The sequence below is a fragment of the Haliotis cracherodii genome, unplaced genomic scaffold, assembly GCF_022045235.1.
Source record: "Haliotis cracherodii isolate W230 unplaced genomic scaffold, xgHalCrac1.p SCAF_10, whole genome shotgun sequence".
NCBI lineage: Eukaryota > Metazoa > Mollusca > Gastropoda > Lepetellida > Haliotidae > Haliotis > Haliotis cracherodii.
In genome coordinates, this window is record NW_027266265.1 from 55,201,253 (window position 1) to 55,218,578 (window position 17,326).

Sequence of the window (17,326 nt, forward strand, 5' to 3'; positions counted from 1 at the left end):
GGTTGATAGGACCATTTGGATGATAGGGGGTGGTACCAGGAGTTGAAGAAGGAACTGGATCAGGAGCCGCTGTCCTTGGACGAGGAGGTAATGCATGGGCTGGTTGATAGGACCATTTGGATGATAGGGGGTGGTACCAGGAGTTGAAGAAGGAACTGGATCAGGAGCCGCTGTCCTTGGACGAGGAGGTAATGCATGGGCTGGTTGATAGGACCATTTGGATGATAGGGGGTGGTACCAGGAGTTGAAGAAGGTACTGGATCTGGAGCCGCTGTCCTTGGACGAGGAGGTAATGCATGGGCTGGTTGATAGGACCATTTGGATGATAGGGGGTGGTACCAGGAGTTGAAGAAGGAACTGGATCAGGAGCCGCTGTCCTTGGATGAGGAGGTAATGCATGGGCTGGTTGATAGGACCATTTGGATGATAGGGGGTGGTACCAGGAGTTGAAGAAGGTACTGGATCTGGAGCCGCTGTCCTTGGACGAGGAGGTAATGCATGGGCTGGTTGATAGGACCATTTGGATGATAGGGGGTGGTACCAGGAGTTGAAGAAGGAACTGGATCAGGAGCCGCTGTCCTTGGATGAGGAGGTAATGCATGGGCTGGTTGATAGGACCATTTGGATGATAGGGGGTGGTACCAGGAGTTGAAGAAGGAACTGGATCTGGAGCCGCTGTCCTTGGATGAGGAGGTAATGCATGGGCTGGTTGATAGGACCATTTGGATGATAGGGGGTGGTACCAGGAGTTGAAGAAGGAACTGGATCAGGAGCCGCTGTCCTTGGATGAAGAGGTAATGCATGGGCTGGTTGATAGGACCATTTGGATGATAGGGGGTGGTACCAGGAGTTGAAGAAGGAACTGGATCTGGAGCCGCTGTCCTTGGACGAGGAGGTAATGCATGGGCTGGTTGATAGGACCATTTGGATGATAGGGGGTGGTACCAGGAGTTGAAGAAGGAACTGGATCAGGAGCCGCTGTCCTTGGACGAGGAGGTACTGCATGGGCTGGTTGATAGGACCATTTGGATGATAGGGGGTGGTACCAGGAGTTGAAGAAGGAACTGGATCAGGAGCCGCTGTCCTTGGATGAGGAGGTAATGCATGGGCTGGTTGATAGGACCATTTGGATGATAGGGGGTGTACCAGGAGTTGAAGAAGGAACTGGATCAGGAGCCGCTGTCCTTGGACGAGGAGGTAATGCATGGGCTGGTTGATAGGACCATTTGGATGATAGGGGGTGGTACCAGGAGTTGAAGAAGGTACTGGATCAGGAGCCGCTGTCCTTGGACGAGGAGGTAATGCATGGGCTGGTTGATAGGACCATTTGGATGATAGGGGGTGGTACCAGGAGTTGAAGAAGGAACTGGATCAGGAGCCGCTGTCCTTGGACGAGGAGGTAATGCATGGGCTGGTTGATAGGACCATTTGGATGATAGGGGGTGGTACCAGGAGTTGAAGAAGGAACTGGATCAGGAGCCGCTGTCCTTGGACGAGGAGGTAATGCATGGGCTGGTTGATAGGACCATTTGGATGATAGGGGGTGGTACCAGGAGTTGAAGAAGGTACTGGATCTGGAGCCGCTGTCCTTGGACGAGGAGGTAATGCATGGGCTGGTTGATAGGACCATTTGGATGATAGGGGGTGGTACCAGGAGTTGAAGAAGGAACTGGATCAGGAGCCGCTGTCCTTGGATGAGGAGGTAATGCATGGGCTGGTTGATAGGACCATTTGGATGATAGGGGGTGGTACCAGGAGTTGAAGAAGGTACTGGATCAGGAGCCGCTGTCCTTGGATGAGGAGGTAATGCATGGGCTGGTTGATAGGACCATTTGGATGATAGGGGGTGGTACCAGGAGTTGAAGAAGGTACTGGATCAGGAGCCGCTGTCCTTGGATGAGGAGGTACTGCATGGGCTGGTTGATAGGACCATTTGGATGATAGGGGGTGGTACCAGGAGTTGAAGAAGGTACTGGATCAGGAGCCGCTGTCCTTGGACGAGGAGGTAATGCATGGGCTGGTTGATAGGACCATTTGGATGATAGGGGGTGGTACCAGGAGTTGAAGAAGGAACTGGATCAGGAGCCGCTGTCCTTGGACGAGGAGGTAATGCATGGGCTGGTTGATAGGACCATTTGGATGATAGGGGGTGGAAGGGTAGCCGAGTGGTTACAGAGTTCACTCGTCTCACTGAAGGGCAGGGTTCGTTTCCCCACATGGGTGCAACACTGTGAAGCTCATTTCTAGTGTTCCCCCGCCATATTGCTCTAATACTGCTGAAAACAACATAAAACCATACCTAATCTTTCGTATTTGTTATTAATTTGCATTTAAATTACAAAAGTACAATTTTTCCTTAATTTTTATGAATAATGTGTCAGTCTACCAACAACAAAAATCACATGGACTAAATTTTCATAAACAGTAGTTTTCATAGACAAAAGAGGGTCATTATTTAGCCTTACACCGTCTGCTATGAATGAGTCTTGTTTATCGACTGGTATGAAGTCTAAATAGCGTTGCATCTGTCTCAAGACTCCCCACTCGTATTATTGAACAGAACAGAAACTAAGCAATAGGATCAGCTGTGTTTCGGAATCAAAGGCTAGTTTGTACTGCAGACAATTCACATTGTCAGACTGTGGTGCCCAATCAGAAGTTCATTACAGAATACTAATTGAGAGTGAGTGAGTGAGTGAGTTAAATGATATGCCACTTTCAGCAATATTCCAGCAATGTCACGGCAGGCTACACCAGAAATGGGCTTCAGACAGGCTTGACTTGACTTACAAACACTTGTGATTTGGGAAAGTTGGCAGCTTTGTGTTAGGATTATTACAAGGACCTCTTTAATTTCATGTGTAATTGTTGAACACTGTAGCCAACTGTTCGGAGTTACTATTTTCAGTCGGTTGTACTTTTGACAGCTTAGGGCACTTCTAATATTTTCAACTTCTGGTTTAGTCATGTTCCAGGTCTGAGTAGGGTCCTGTTGGCTCATGCGGGACAAGACAATTACAGTGGGAAATCAGGTTGTGTAATCTTGCTGGATCGTGTATCATACCAGTACAGGATGGGTCATCGATCATGTTGGCAGACACTGGTATGCATGGCCCAGACTTGACTGCTGCTTGCTTCACATGTACCTGTAGCAAATGACTTTACAACTGTACCATATTTGTTACTTCACTGTTGCTACATGTTCGAGGTCTGACCTGTTTTTATCCCCCGCCCCAACGAAGTTGGCGGGGCATATTGAAATGGGTTCAGTCTATCTGTCCGTCCGTTTAGGCGTGCGTCCCGAAATCCTTTCCGGAGTATAACTCAGAAACCGTTAATTATTTCTCTACAAAACTTTGCATGTCTATCAGACTCATGCTGAACTGGTGCCTTTTGCTATTTAGGAATTTTATAAATTTTTATTTTTTACGTCTCCATGGCAACAAGTTGGACTTAGGTTCTATAAGGGTGGTGTTCGTTTCCGGAGCATAACTAAAAAAACGTGAAATACTTTCTTACAAAACTTTTTTTACTTTGTGTCTTCAATGGGGACAACTTTTCTCAAAAACTACTGATGTTACATGAATGAAAGCTTTTCTAGAAGAATCTTTACATTTGAAGACTGAGTTCGAAAATTAGTGCCATAATATATTTCTTCCAGCGAAGGGACATTTCGTTCGTATTAGTTTCTAATCTGAACAGATTTTCTCAAATTTTCAGATAACATATGAAGCCATCCTAGTGCTTATCACTTCTTAAGGCTTTGTGGGCGCCGAGTTCTGTCCCTTGAGCACACCTGAAATCTATGATTGTGGGGTCCAAAACCAGTTCACTCTTTGCACCACATTAAGGTTACACACCGTGGTATAACGGGAATATTGTTCAAAGCTGTGTTAAACCAAACTCGCTCACTCAAGGCGGGGGATAGTGATAAAGCTGTTTTCTTGTTGCAGGAGGAAAGTGATGCAAAAAAACAGGATGAGGCTGAGGTGCAGCAGGAGTTGGAAAAAATGGAAGCAGACGTGGACGATCTGTTGGTCCAGGAGAGGGAGGTGGCTGGACAGGTGGGTGGAAATATATCAGAAGGAGACAGATTTGGCAGATCTGTTGGTCCAGGAGAGGGGGTAGGCTGGACAGGTGGGTGGAAATATGGCAGACGTGGCAGACCTGTTGGTCCAGGAGAGGGAGGTGGCTGGACAGGTGGGTTGAAATATATCAGAAGGAGACAGACGTGGCAGATCTGTTGGTCCAGGAGAAGGCTGAAGGAGGTGGCTGGACAGGTGGGTGGAAATATGGCAAAAGGAGGCAAACATGGCTTTCATTTAGCCACTAGTTTCCCAAGATAGTTTTTTACCATTTTGGTACATTTTTGATCGAATAATTTCTATGATTTTCTACAATCTCATAAGTGATACCTGATGTTGATAAAGTTTGCTATTGTTTTGCAGATATCTGTGAAGAAAGACCTAAGTGATATTCATCAAAGGAAACTGGTTTCCATGTGCGCAAAAGCACGGAATGAATATTCCAAGAACCAGATAAGGAAAGATTTCCGAGCAGGAATAAGGGTACGCATTATGCCTCATACTTTATCATCTGTTTCACACAGCCTGACATGAATTAAGGAAATGACACAAGACCAGTAAGTAAAACTGCATGTGTTAGATGAATGCTGTGTAAGAAATTTTAATGTTATGGTTAAATTTTAAATGTACCGTATTCGACGTAATAAGCGCCCTGCTCTATTAAGCGCCCACGATATTTGCAGATATTTTCAACTTAACCTTCTGATTACCGGTACTTCCCGTTTGGAACAATGGGCATCGCCTATTTTTTTACTCATTGTTAATGTGGTATCACAAATATGTAGATATGCAAGTCGTTACGTGCAAGCATGCACACGGTATTATTTGTAAGAGACATATACATTGTATATCTGAAGGGGTAAAATACTGAGGGCAATCGTTTTCTGTGTTCAACAAACCATGAAATTTATTATTTTTCAATTCTGTTTTTTTTTCCACCAAAATCATATTCTAATAAGCGCCCCTATTTCTAATTTTGAGAACACCCTGGTCGCTTATTACGCCGAATACGGTAGGTTGTTTAGAAGCATATAGAAATGTAAGCATAAAGTTAAGGTAGCAAACTTTCAGGATTTAGTGGGGCTTAGCATATGTGTTCTTATATCGCTGTTAAATACTTGTTAGTGGAAGCCTAGTCCTGTATGGTGCAACAATTAAGGCATACCATGATTCTAAGCTGGTCATAAGAGGCGACTAAATGGATTGGTTGGTCCGGCACGGTGACTTGGTTGATGGCATGTCATCGTGACCTGGATCAGCATCATCACTGGATTGTCTGGTCCAGACCTGATTATTTACACGCTACCATCATATGACTGTAATATTGCTGAGTGAAGGGTTACACAACAAACAAATTCTTGGACCTGAACCATGTCATAAAATGGTGTTTAGAATGGCGTAAGACACTCACTCACTCACTCACTCACTCACTCACTCAGCAAAAGGCAACTATGATTGTCTTAAGAGGCGACTAGCAGGATCGGGTGATCAGGCTCGCTGACTTGGTTGATGAATGTCATCATATCCCAATTGCTTGGATCGATACTCATGTCAATCAGTGGATTGTCTGGTCCATCCATACTTGATTATTGCCATCTTATTTCTGGAATATTAAACAACAAACACTCACACCCACACTCGCCCGTCCCACTCACTCACGCCCACATTCATTCACTCACTCACTCCCACACTCGCTCACACACTCACTCACGCCCACATTCACTCACTCACGCCCACACTCGCTCACGATCACATTCACTCACTTTATGCCCACATTCACTCACTCACTCCCACACTCGCTCACACACTCACTCACTCCCACATTCATTCACTCACTCACTCCCACACTCACTCACACACTCACTCACGCCCACATTCATTCACTCACTCACTCCCACACTCGCACACTCACGCCCACATTCACTCACTCCCACACACACTCACTCACGCCCACATTCACTCACGCCCACATTCATTCACTCACTCACTCCCACACTCGCTCACTCACACCCACATTCACTCACTCCCACACTAATTCACTCACGCCCACATTCACTCACTCCCACACTCATTCACTCACGCCCACATTCACTCACGCCCACACTCATTCACTCACATCCACACTCACTCACTCACGCCCACATTTACTCTCTCCCACACTCACTCACTCACTCACCCACCCACCCACTCACTCACTCACTCCCACACTCACTCACTCACTCACTCACTCCCACACTGACTCACTCACTCACTCTGGTGTGCCAGGAGCTGAAGCAGAAGTCTGCTAGTGTGTTCATGGGGGAGGAGGAGGAAGACATCCTGGACTATGACGACGGGGATGGGGACGGTGTTGACGACGAGGACATGGGCAACGTTGTGGATAACCTGAAGGTGTTCTGTGTCAGCTCGACCGACTACATGAAGATGACCAGTCTGCTGACTGATGTGGATGGGGCACCGCAGGTTGGTATGATGTGGGAAGCATCGAACAACGGGCTGTTTTGGGGGAAGTCCATCGACAGTGGATGAATGTTGTGACCTTGACCTTATCTTAAAAGGTCACTGAAATCTTTTTCCTATTTGCTGTTTGCGAATATATCTCAAGATATGCTTCATATGTTTGGAGGAGGTGGAAAGGTCATCTTGCCTGCAGGCCCTTTTGATTATGTTTATGTATGAAGAGTTTGACTGATTTCGATTTACACTTAATTTGGTGGATAATAATATTTGAAAAACCCTCAGATCCCATTTGATTATTATGATGCCTTTCCCATTCTTTAAGAAACTGGAATTTCATTTAGGAAAAGAAATATCCTGTTGGCACACTTTCGACCTTGGAAATTAGTCTGTTAGCCCAAGGGGGCGGTCGGGTAGCCTAGTGGTTAAAGCGTTCGTTCGTCACACCGAAGACCCGGGTTCGATTCCCGACATGGGTACAGTGTGTGAAGCCCATTTCTGGTGTCCCCCATCGTGATATTGCTAAAAGCGGTGTAAAACCTCACTCACTCACTCACTCACTCACTCACTCACTCACTCACTTAGCCCAAGACTATTACATTGGTGAGGACATGTGACAGTGATTGTAGTCCTTATTGACTTGTAGCATTTGAGGCTATAATTCTGAACCAGTTCTCAATGCTTCAATTTTTCTACAAACTGGAACTGGATAAAACTGACAGAAAATGTAAACGTAGTAAACTTTTTTATCTCGTTAAAACACGACTAGCTGCAAACTTTGAGGACTAGGCAACTAAGGATCACACTAGTCCTTAGGACTCGTCTTTAAAAAAAATTCTAAGGCTGCATTCTACAGATTTAAGGTTTGAAAATGAAAAAGTCTCCCTAACACAAATGTACCTGCAATAAATAGTACACCTTCTTGGGCATTGATGGGTTGAGAGACTATCACTGTCAGAGACACCTTGGGATGATATACTTGGACCTGACATGATTTGGAAAGGAAGTTTATGGAGTCATTAAACTCTGTCTACACGATCTGTGGGTAATATGTGTGTATGTGACAGGTTTTCAGCACCCCCGAGGAGACCGAGATCCCAGCATTGAGGGAGTTCGTCCACGCAACCTCGCTTCAGCGGCGGGATCGGGGAGTCAGGCAGGTCGTGGAGAAACTTGGACATTTTGTGTTGGATCTGGATAATTATCTCAAGATGTCGGGACATAATGGGAAGGTTGGCATTGGCTTCATTGCATGAGTGTATTATTATCCCGCCGCAACTAGTTTTGTGGTCGGGTATAAAAATGGACACCGTGTGTCCGTCCGTCTGTGCAAGATGTGTTGTCTGGAGTAGATCTTGATAAACGTACAATATTTCTTCACCAAACTGAACTTGATGCCTTTTAATAGTTTAGGATATTTATCAAGTTTCCATGGCAACAGTTGCATTTGATATTGATGACTTTGTAAAAGGCGACTAACGGGATCGGGTGGTCAGGCTCGCTGACTTGGTTGATGCATGTCATCGATCCCAATTGTGTGGATCAATGTTCATGATATTAATCACTGGATTGTCTGGTCCAGACTCGATTATTTACAGACCGCCGTCATATAGCTGGACTATTGCTGAGTGCGGCGTTAAACAACAAACCATTCAACCAACCAACCCCTTGATTCGGATTCTCGGTTTGTCCATAACACACCAGCTCTCTTGTTCCAACCAAGGCATAAACATCAGGACATACAAACATGAGCAGTCTCTCTCTCTCTCTCTCTCTCTCTCTCTCTCTCTCTCTCTCTCTCGATCTCGATCTCGATCTCGAGTGTGGTGTTGAACCACAAATATCAATGTCTTTACACATGATTTATATCAGTTCAGCAGTTAATGATTACCCAAATTACACCAAGATAGTGTCTCAGCTTCCCGCAAGGTGGTGGGCTAGCCTACTGGTTAAAGCATTCGCTTGTCACACTGAAGACCCAGGTTCGATTCCCCTCATGGGTACAATGCATGAAGCCCATTTATGGTGTCACCTGCTGTAATATTGCTGGAATATGTCTAAAAGCGGTGTAAAAACATACTCACTCATGCACTCATTTTCCTGCTGTTATCACACTCAGTTTCCGGCTGGTATCACACTCGGTTTCCTGCTGGTATCACACTCAGTTACCTGCTGTTATCACACTCAGTTACCTGCTGGTATCACACTCAGTTTCATGCTGGTATCACACTCAGTTACCTGCTGTTATCACACTCAGTTACCTGCTGGTATCACACTCAGTTTCCTGCTGTTATCACACTCAGTTTCCTGCTGTTATCACACTCAGTTACCTGCTGTTATCACACTCAGTTACCTGCTGTTATCACACTCAGTTACCTGCTGGTATCACACTCAGTTTCCTGCTGTTATCACACTCAGTTACCTGCTGTTATCACACTCAGTTACCTGCTGGTATCACACTCAGTTTCCTGCTGTTATCACACTCAGTTTCCTGCTGTTATCACACTCAGTTACCTGCTGTTATCACACTCAGTTACCTGCTGGTATCACACTCAGTTTCCTGCTGTTATCACACTCAGTTTCCTGCTGTTATCACACTCAGTTACCTGCTGGTATCACACTCAGTTACCTGCTGGTATCACACTCAGTTTCCTGCTGGTATCACACTCAGTTACCTGCTGGTATCACACTCAGTTACCTGCTGTTATCACACTCAGTTTCCTGCTGGTATCATCAATAACAGTCTAGAACATGGCACACAATGGGCAGTAAGCCAGAGTTCCCCTTTAACAAGCATGTTTTCAACTGTAATACATATCATCTACTGTAATACCATCAGGGAGGAGGCAAGGTTCAGCCTGTGGTGACGAAGCATGTGACAGCCCTGCTGCAGAGGGTCGACCCAATCGTGTCCCAGCTCCGTGAAGACATCCTAGGGCTGTTCGACAGCCTCCTGAATCCCAACATAGAGGCTGGATCCCAGCTGGCCTCTCAGCAGGCCCCAGCCACCAGCGACAGGTGGGGCAGCAAGGTGGGTGATGCTCACACAACCATTATGGCTTTCACAGTATAATGACGTATCTTTGAACCAAATTCCTCCAATTCAGTTATGTGAGACATGCCAATTTTATCCAAAATACACGCCAGTAATTTAAAGTATATATTGACCTTGCTATAGGCATTGTCATATATTCTACCATATATACTGAACCGCAAAAGAAACATCAACATTGATAGCTATATGAGAAACCTTATTTGAAACCAAAAAATGTAAACATACTTTGAGACATATTAAAAAGATGAAACTTGGCAAAACTGATCAACATGGTTGAAATTTAAGTGTCAAATGTTCTTAAAGTGAAACACAACACTAATGGGATTTAAATCAGGACTGAAGGCAGGCCACTGCATGGTTCTGATGTCATTCTGCTGGAGAAAATCTCTTGTTGTTCTCGCAGTGTTGGCACAGGCGTTATCATGATGAAACTCGTGGTTGCAGCGAGGTGCCAAATGAGGTATGGCGTGCAAGACCAATTCAATCCCACACCATGATGCTCAGACCACCCCACATGTCTCTCTCAACAACACAAGCATCTGAATAACGTTCCCAACAGCGTCACCAGTCTCTCTCTCCGCCATCTGCTGTTGAGATACAGTTACGGCTCTCGTCTGAGAAGAGGACTCTTCTCCACTGCTGGTGGCGCCAATGTTGGTGCTGTGTTGCCCACTGAAGACGGTCACGGCGATGATGTGGTGTCAGAATGGGTCCTCGATGTGGCCTGTGACAGTGGAGGTGTCTGCTCGTCAATCGTCTACGCACGGTGTCCATACTAATGTGTCCCTGTTGACTACTTGCCGGGCGGTTTGTCCAGCTTGCAATCGTCCATGGGCTTGGTGTCACTGATTTCTTGTCAGTTTTGGTATGTGGTAGCAATTCAATAACGAATGAATGTTATCCGATCTGGGTGGATTTTTATAGGGCAAGAAATGGGGGGAACGCATTTGCATTTAAATTTGCACAGAACTCACGTGCATCAGGTTACCATGGCCGTTGCCATGATGTGTTTGGGTGATCGGTTTTATTGTCATCTATTTTGTTTTTTTATCATCAAATTTCATTTTTCCAGACAAGGTAATGTTAAATTTTAGAAACTTTGACAAAAATGACCAAGATACTTAAATGACAACTTTTTATGCAATGTTACTTGGGGTGACATTTCTTTTGCGTTTCAGTCTATCTATCTATCTATCTATCTATCTATCTATCTATCTATCTATCTATCTATCTATCTATCTTTGTGCTAATTTTTGCTAAAAGCGGCTTGAGACCATGAACACAGTTTCGGGACATATTCTATAATTGGACTGAGAGTACTAAGGTTATCATGCCCCTTGGATGATGGTTTGTTGAAGGTTCCATATGTTGTGCTTGCATGAGTGAGTGCCTTTGTATAGTTGGGTTTTATGCCACATTGAATAATATATTCCTTATATCACGGGGTGACAGCTTGATGTGGGAGGAAGTACTGAAGTTTGGCAGATCCCAGACGTTTACCACTTCGGTGAAACCCATGAGCACAGTTATGGTGCTGTCAAACCTAGAAATATAATCCAGGAGAACCAGGATTCAAACCCACAATAATAGAGTTCTAGCACACCCAAGGGATGCCGTTCTGCACAGTGAATTGCAACACCTTTGACAACTAGATCTTGAGGACCTTGGGTGATCCAAGGAAAGGCAAGAGATACATGCTAATGGTGATGAGTAGTACTCATTTTGGGGTCCGTATCTCTGCATTCTTGAATGTTGAACGGTCCTGTTGCAGGTGAACAAAGAAAACCGGCACCTTGGTGGACTGGCCTTCATGACGTATCGAGCAACGGTGTCGAGACAGGGCAGGTACAGCTCGCCAACAGCCGGAATGGTGGACTTCAACATAGAGCTGGCCGAGCCCCTCCTGGTTGCGGTCACCTGCTGCTGGAACAAGGTCTTTGGGTGAGTTAAGTCTTCTGTGTGGTTCTTGTGGCAGCGTTCTCCTCTCTGGGTCTGCAGCGTCTCAGATCCCATGACGACTGCCCTGTGAGAGTCTCAGATCCAATGACGACTGCCCTATTAGAGTCTCAGATCCAATGACGACTGCCCTGTGAGTCCTAGGTCCCATGACGACTGCCCTGTGAGTCCTAGGTCCTATGACGACTGCCCTGTGAGTCCTAGGTCCCATGACGACTGCCCTGTGAGAGTCTCAGGTCCCATGACGTCTGCCCTGTGAGAGTCTCAGATCCCATGACGACTGCCCTGTGAATCTGAGATCCCATGCCTACTGCCCTGTGAGAGTCTCAGGTCCCATGCTTGTCTCCCTGAGGGGATCTTGGGGATGTGAAGATCCCTTTTGCCTTGCGCTTGTCTAGATGTGGAGATCTCAGAAGCATGGAGGTCTCACGTACCCCACACTTGTCTCCCTATTAGAGTCCCAGAGCTCGTACGCTTGTCTCCCTATTAGAGTCCCAGAGCTCGTAGATCCCAATGCCTCACACTTGTCTCCCTATTAGAGTCCCAGAGCTCGTAGATCCCAATGCCTCACACTTGTCTCCCTATTAGAGTCCCAGAGCTCGTACGCTTGTCTCCCTATTAGAGTCCCAGAGCTCGTAGATCCCAATGCCTCACACTTGTCTCCCTATTAGAGTCCCAGAGCTCGTAGATCCCAATGCCTCACACTTGTCTCCCTATCAGAGTCCCAGAGCTCGTAGATCCCAATGCCCCACACTTGTCTCCCTATTAGAGTCCCAGAGCTCGTACGCTTCTCTCCCTATTGGAGTCCCAGAGCTCGTAGATCACAATGCCCCACACTTGTTTCCCTGTAAAGATGCCATGGCTGTGTAGGACTCTAACGCCCTATGCTTGACTCTTTATAGGGATCCCAGGCTGTTTAGGTCCCAAGTGCCCTATGCTTTATCTCAGCAAGTGCAGCAAATTACTTGTGTACGTTGATTAAAAACGTGAAAAGATTTTGAAATCTCAGATAACACAAAGTTGACGGAATACATGCTTTGCAAATCCTGCAATCGACCGAAATCTGCAGTGAATTTTGCGAACTGGATGTTGATTTCGTTACGAGATTCTGATTACACTGTGCATAAACTTGTTAGTCCAGCCAAAAGATAACTAAATTTCAGCCTAGTTCCGCAAGGGTGGAAACAGGATTTTTATGGTCAGTTAACTCCCTTGCCTTGGGAAGATGAAAGTTACCATGTGGGGCGCAGTGTAATTTGCTGTGGTGCGTTGTTTTTCAAGGGCAAACGACAAGGCAGGATAACGGCCCTTTTTGGTCCACTTGAAATGTCAAAGTGGCAGAAGAAAATGTTGGTATGAAAATTATCAGACATGATCTGACATCTGTCTTGTTTATCTTCTTTCGCTTGCACCTCTTGGACATCTGACATGAAAGCATACAAAAGTATGGCTGAACGAGTGCAAAGGGCAGTGATATTTAATTTAAAGTTATGCAAGGAAGAAGAAGTCAGTGACCCACGTTGAAGTTTTTATTGTATGCTCATAGTAGTTTTATCTACATCTCCTAAGAAAATCTGCTGAGGTCAACTTTCACAGTACAAAAGTTTTTCTTGAAAACTGTTTTAATCTTACCTAAACGTTTAGTGTTGTTATGAGCCCCAAACATGCAATTGTTAAAGGACGGTGGGGTAGCCTGGTGGTTAAAGCATTCACTCGTATGATGTCCCCTGCTGACATATAGCACTCACTCACTCACTCACTCACTCACTCACTCACTCACTCACTCACTCACTCACTCACTCACTCACTCACTCACTCACCCACTCACCCACTCACCCACCCACTCACTGCACTGCTCTGCACTGCTCAAATAAACAAAATCTAATTCCCAGTCTTGTGAATACATCTGATATGCAGAGATTTTCCTCATGTCTTGGATGACACATACCCTAGTGTCCCATGGGCCAGAACGAGCCCCTGTGATACATGCCTTGTCCTTTCTAAAGAGCAGTTGCCAAGGACCTTAGTTAACTATTTCACGGCCTTGTTGTGATGCTAAGGGATGCTTCAGGTCTCTCTTCTGGAGCACACTGGAGAAGGTGAAGACATCCATGAGTGCAGCACTGGCAGCCTTTACTGATGACATCAAGAAGAACTTGACTCTCATCGGCTTCGACAGACTTCAGATAGAGGGTGTCCTTCATCAGATTCTTCGGAATGCCACTGCTAAGGTCAGTTCCCATTCAAGCAAGATTTTTGGATAATAAATTAATTATTCTACCATGAATTTGGAAATTGCTCAATTGTGATTGATCAGTCAGGGGTTTCAAATCACTATAACCACCTCTGATTGAAACAGGTGATTTGACAACATCAACCAGGAAGTTATGTTTATAGAAAAGAACTCCCTTCTCAATCATTGTCAGAATGCATTTTAAAATAATGATATATACAATTATAGGTTACAAAGTACAGTTTTAAATACAATATTCAAAGTATTTGTGGTCACAATAAATGTGACATCATGATGGTGTTGTGCAGTGTAGAGTGAGTGTGAATATGGTTTTACGCCGCTTTTAGCAATATTCCAGCAATATCACAGTTGGGGACACTAGAAATGGGCTTCACACATTGTACCCATGTCGGGAACCGAACCTGGGTATTCGGCGTGACGAGCAAACGCTTTAACCACTAGGCTACCCGACCGCCCCGGTGCATTTTCATTACGGATGCAAACTTTATGTTAGCTTACAAAGTAGCTATCATACACACTTCCACTGCCTGAAATATATGCGAATTAAGTATTCTGATGTTTCAGCATATAAAGCACCATACTTTGTTAATCAGCTAGTATCAGTGATTCCTTGTAGCCTTATTCCCTTATTATAACCAACACGCTGCGATTTGCTGTGCAGAGTTGCGTCCCTTGGGCACGCCAGAAACCTATGATTGTGGGTTTTCGAATCCTGGTTCGCCCCGATTATGTTTCTAGGTTTGTCAGCACCATACCCATGCTCGTGGGTTTCACCGAAATGGTAAACATCTGAGACCTGCATCACTTCGGGCTTTCCTCCCACATTAAGCTTACATGACATGATATAACTTGAATACTGTTAAAAGCGGCTTTAAACCCAACTCACTCACTATTGTAACCCACTCCAAACACTGGACTCAAGCTGTGTGACTTGGCAGATTGCATGAAGTCAGCAATATTCCAGCTACATGACAGCGGTCTGTCAGTAATAAGGTCTAGACCAAACAACCCTGTGATTGATATCATGAGCATCAACCTACACAAACAGGATATGATGACATGCATCAACCAAATCAGTGAGATCTACTACCCGATCCTGTTAGTCACCTCTTACGACAAGCATGGTTGCCGAAGACCTATTCTGACCAAGATCTTCACGGGAGATCCTAAAGCAATGAGGTGGATTGTTGTTCATCATTTCAGTCACTGGTTTGTCTGCATTAAACTTACATACAGGCCACCGTGGTATAGCTGGAATATTGTTTATTGCAGCCTTTAATCAATTAAAATCACTCACCAGGGCTTAAAAAAAAATAAAAGAATTGTTTCTCACGCAATGACTTTTTAAAATATATTGCGGTCGGGCGTTGTGTTGTTTTTTTGTTTATTCTTTTGCTTGTTCAAACTAGTATGTAACCAAATAAAGTGTTGTGTACTATCAACCTGGGAAAGGGCCTCCCGAAATAAACAAGCATACAAACTCCTATTACCAGCCTGACCAAGACTTCTTCTTTTTTAGCCTAATTGAAAGGTTTTATTGAACCAATTTTCCTTTGCAGCTGAACGAAATGGTTGAGCTGATGAAAGATTATGTAACAAGCCAACAGAGGGAGATCTCAAGAATTATTACCCCTAATATACAGGTAGGTGCTTTGTGTGTCTCGATAAACTGGGCACCACCTCCGTGGTGTAGTGGTAGAGTGCTGCCCTGAGAATAGAAAGTCAGTGGTTCGATCCCCGGCCGCGTCATACCAAAAGATGGTACTTGCTGTTACCCTGCCTGGCACATGGCATGAAGGGGCTGGACTAGTACAAGCAGCCACATAGACACACACACACACACACACACACACACACACACACACACACACACACACACACACACACACACACGTGCAAACATGTCGCTATATAAGTCCGATAATCTTGGCCACGACTTTAAAGCCCACCTCACCTCACCTCACCTCACCTCACCTCACCTCACCTCACCTCACCTCACCTGGTCAAGATTTGATCATTTGCCTCTGATGGTGCTGGAATAATGCAGACAGCGGCATCAAACAGTAAACAAAATTAGGCACATCTCTATTGCATCAGTATCAAAAAGACGCAGATGGCTGATTGTAGAATCCTTTTTTTTCAATCACATTCTGTGGGATGTTACCACCAAAGCAGTAAATGTTTGAAAGCTTCCCTACATGTTCATAGACTTCCTCATCAATTTAAGCTGACATACTGTGAGATAACTAAATGGGTTCTTCTACAGGCAGCCATGTTGAATGCCTATGAGAACGCGAGTAGAGAACATGGTGCTGGATGCTACAACCGGATGAAGCAGATGATGGCCGGTCACATCGACAGCAGTCGCCACGTCATGTTTCACAACACCGTGCAAGAGATAAAGAATAGACTGTCAAAACTACAGGTATAAGGATTGACGTGTGATACCAATTTCACTATTGACGATAATACCTGTTTCCCCATTGACCGTAATACCATTTTCACCATTGACCATAATACCCCTTTCACCGTCGACCGTAATATCTCTTTTCCCCATTGACCGTAGTACCCGTTTCACCTTTGACCATAATACCAGTTTCAGAACCAGTTGTAGAAAAGCCCTTAATAATAGTAAATTTCTTCTAGTCCTTTTTATACCTTTTACCTTTGGGCAGTTTGGCAAGGACTTCAGGACTAGTGCCACTTCCATCGCTGTTGAGCAGTCCCTCTTTAAGATGTAGTCAACTTGCACTGCCTCTCATTCCAGGTGAGCGTGGTGGAGAAAGTGAAGGGCGTGTTGGTGGCCCTGTGTCGGGGCTTCAAGGTGGCCTTCGAGCCGCTGTGGCAGTCTCGAGACAGCTGTCTGGACCTGAGACAGAACTTCTCACCAGGTAGGAATCTCACTTACCCCTGCTACCATGCCATGGGGCAGTGGGGGGCCCTGGCAGCTAAAGCATCACTATTCTATGTGCAGAGTTGCATCCCTTATTTGTGCCAGGATCTATGGATCGTGAATGTGAGTCTCATATACTCCTAATTATGTCTCCCCCAGAATGGAGGGAGACATATTGTTTTTGGCACGGTTCCCGTCGGCGTCGGCGTTCCCACCGTTTCCGGACCATAACTCAGAAACCGTTTAATATTTTTTCGCAAAACTTTGTATACACATTAACCCAGCACTGAAGTGGTGCCTTTTGCTATTTAGAGATTTTTGACATTTTTATTTTTTCTCATTTCCATGGAGATAACTTGAACATAGACTCTGAATGGGGGTAAGCTTGGTTTCCGGACCATAACTCAGAAACCATTTAATATTTTTTCGCGAAACTTTGTATACACATTAACCCAGCACTGAAATGGTGCCTTTTGCTATTTAGAGATTTTTGACATTTTTATTTTTTCTCGTTTCCATGGAGATAAGTTGAACATAGGCTCTGAATGGGGGTAAGCTTTGTTTCCTGACCATAACTCAGAAACCGTTTAATATTTTTTCGCTTAACTTTGTATGCACATTAACCC

The 17,326-nt window shown here is 45.0% G+C and overlaps 1 protein-coding gene across 2 annotated transcripts in view; it reads left to right on the forward strand.

Annotated features, from left to right (window-relative positions):
• The window catches only part of LOC139454537 (microtubule-associated protein futsch-like), a 71,644-nt gene that overhangs the window by 43,313 nt on the left and 11,005 nt on the right, over nucleotides 1–17,326 (forward strand). The window contains exons 17-27 of one of the 2 annotated variants that reach the window (XM_071236317.1): nucleotides 3,954–4,022; nucleotides 4,138–4,200; nucleotides 4,449–4,568; nucleotides 6,351–6,548; nucleotides 7,610–7,774; nucleotides 9,382–9,573; nucleotides 11,369–11,538; nucleotides 13,625–13,784; nucleotides 15,367–15,450; nucleotides 16,074–16,232; nucleotides 16,575–16,698. In XM_071236317.1, coding sequence (XP_071092418.1) covers nucleotides 3,954–4,022; nucleotides 4,138–4,200; nucleotides 4,449–4,568; nucleotides 6,351–6,548; nucleotides 7,610–7,774; nucleotides 9,382–9,573; nucleotides 11,369–11,538; nucleotides 13,625–13,784; nucleotides 15,367–15,450; nucleotides 16,074–16,232; nucleotides 16,575–16,698 — 1,504 coding nt within the window. Of the gene's footprint in view, nucleotides 1–3,953; nucleotides 4,065–4,137; nucleotides 4,201–4,448; nucleotides 4,569–6,350; nucleotides 6,549–7,609; nucleotides 7,775–9,381; nucleotides 9,574–11,368; nucleotides 11,539–13,624; nucleotides 13,785–15,366; nucleotides 15,451–16,073; nucleotides 16,233–16,574; nucleotides 16,699–17,326 lie in introns of both variants that reach the window. The other variant, XR_011652459.1, reaches the window with a different exon arrangement.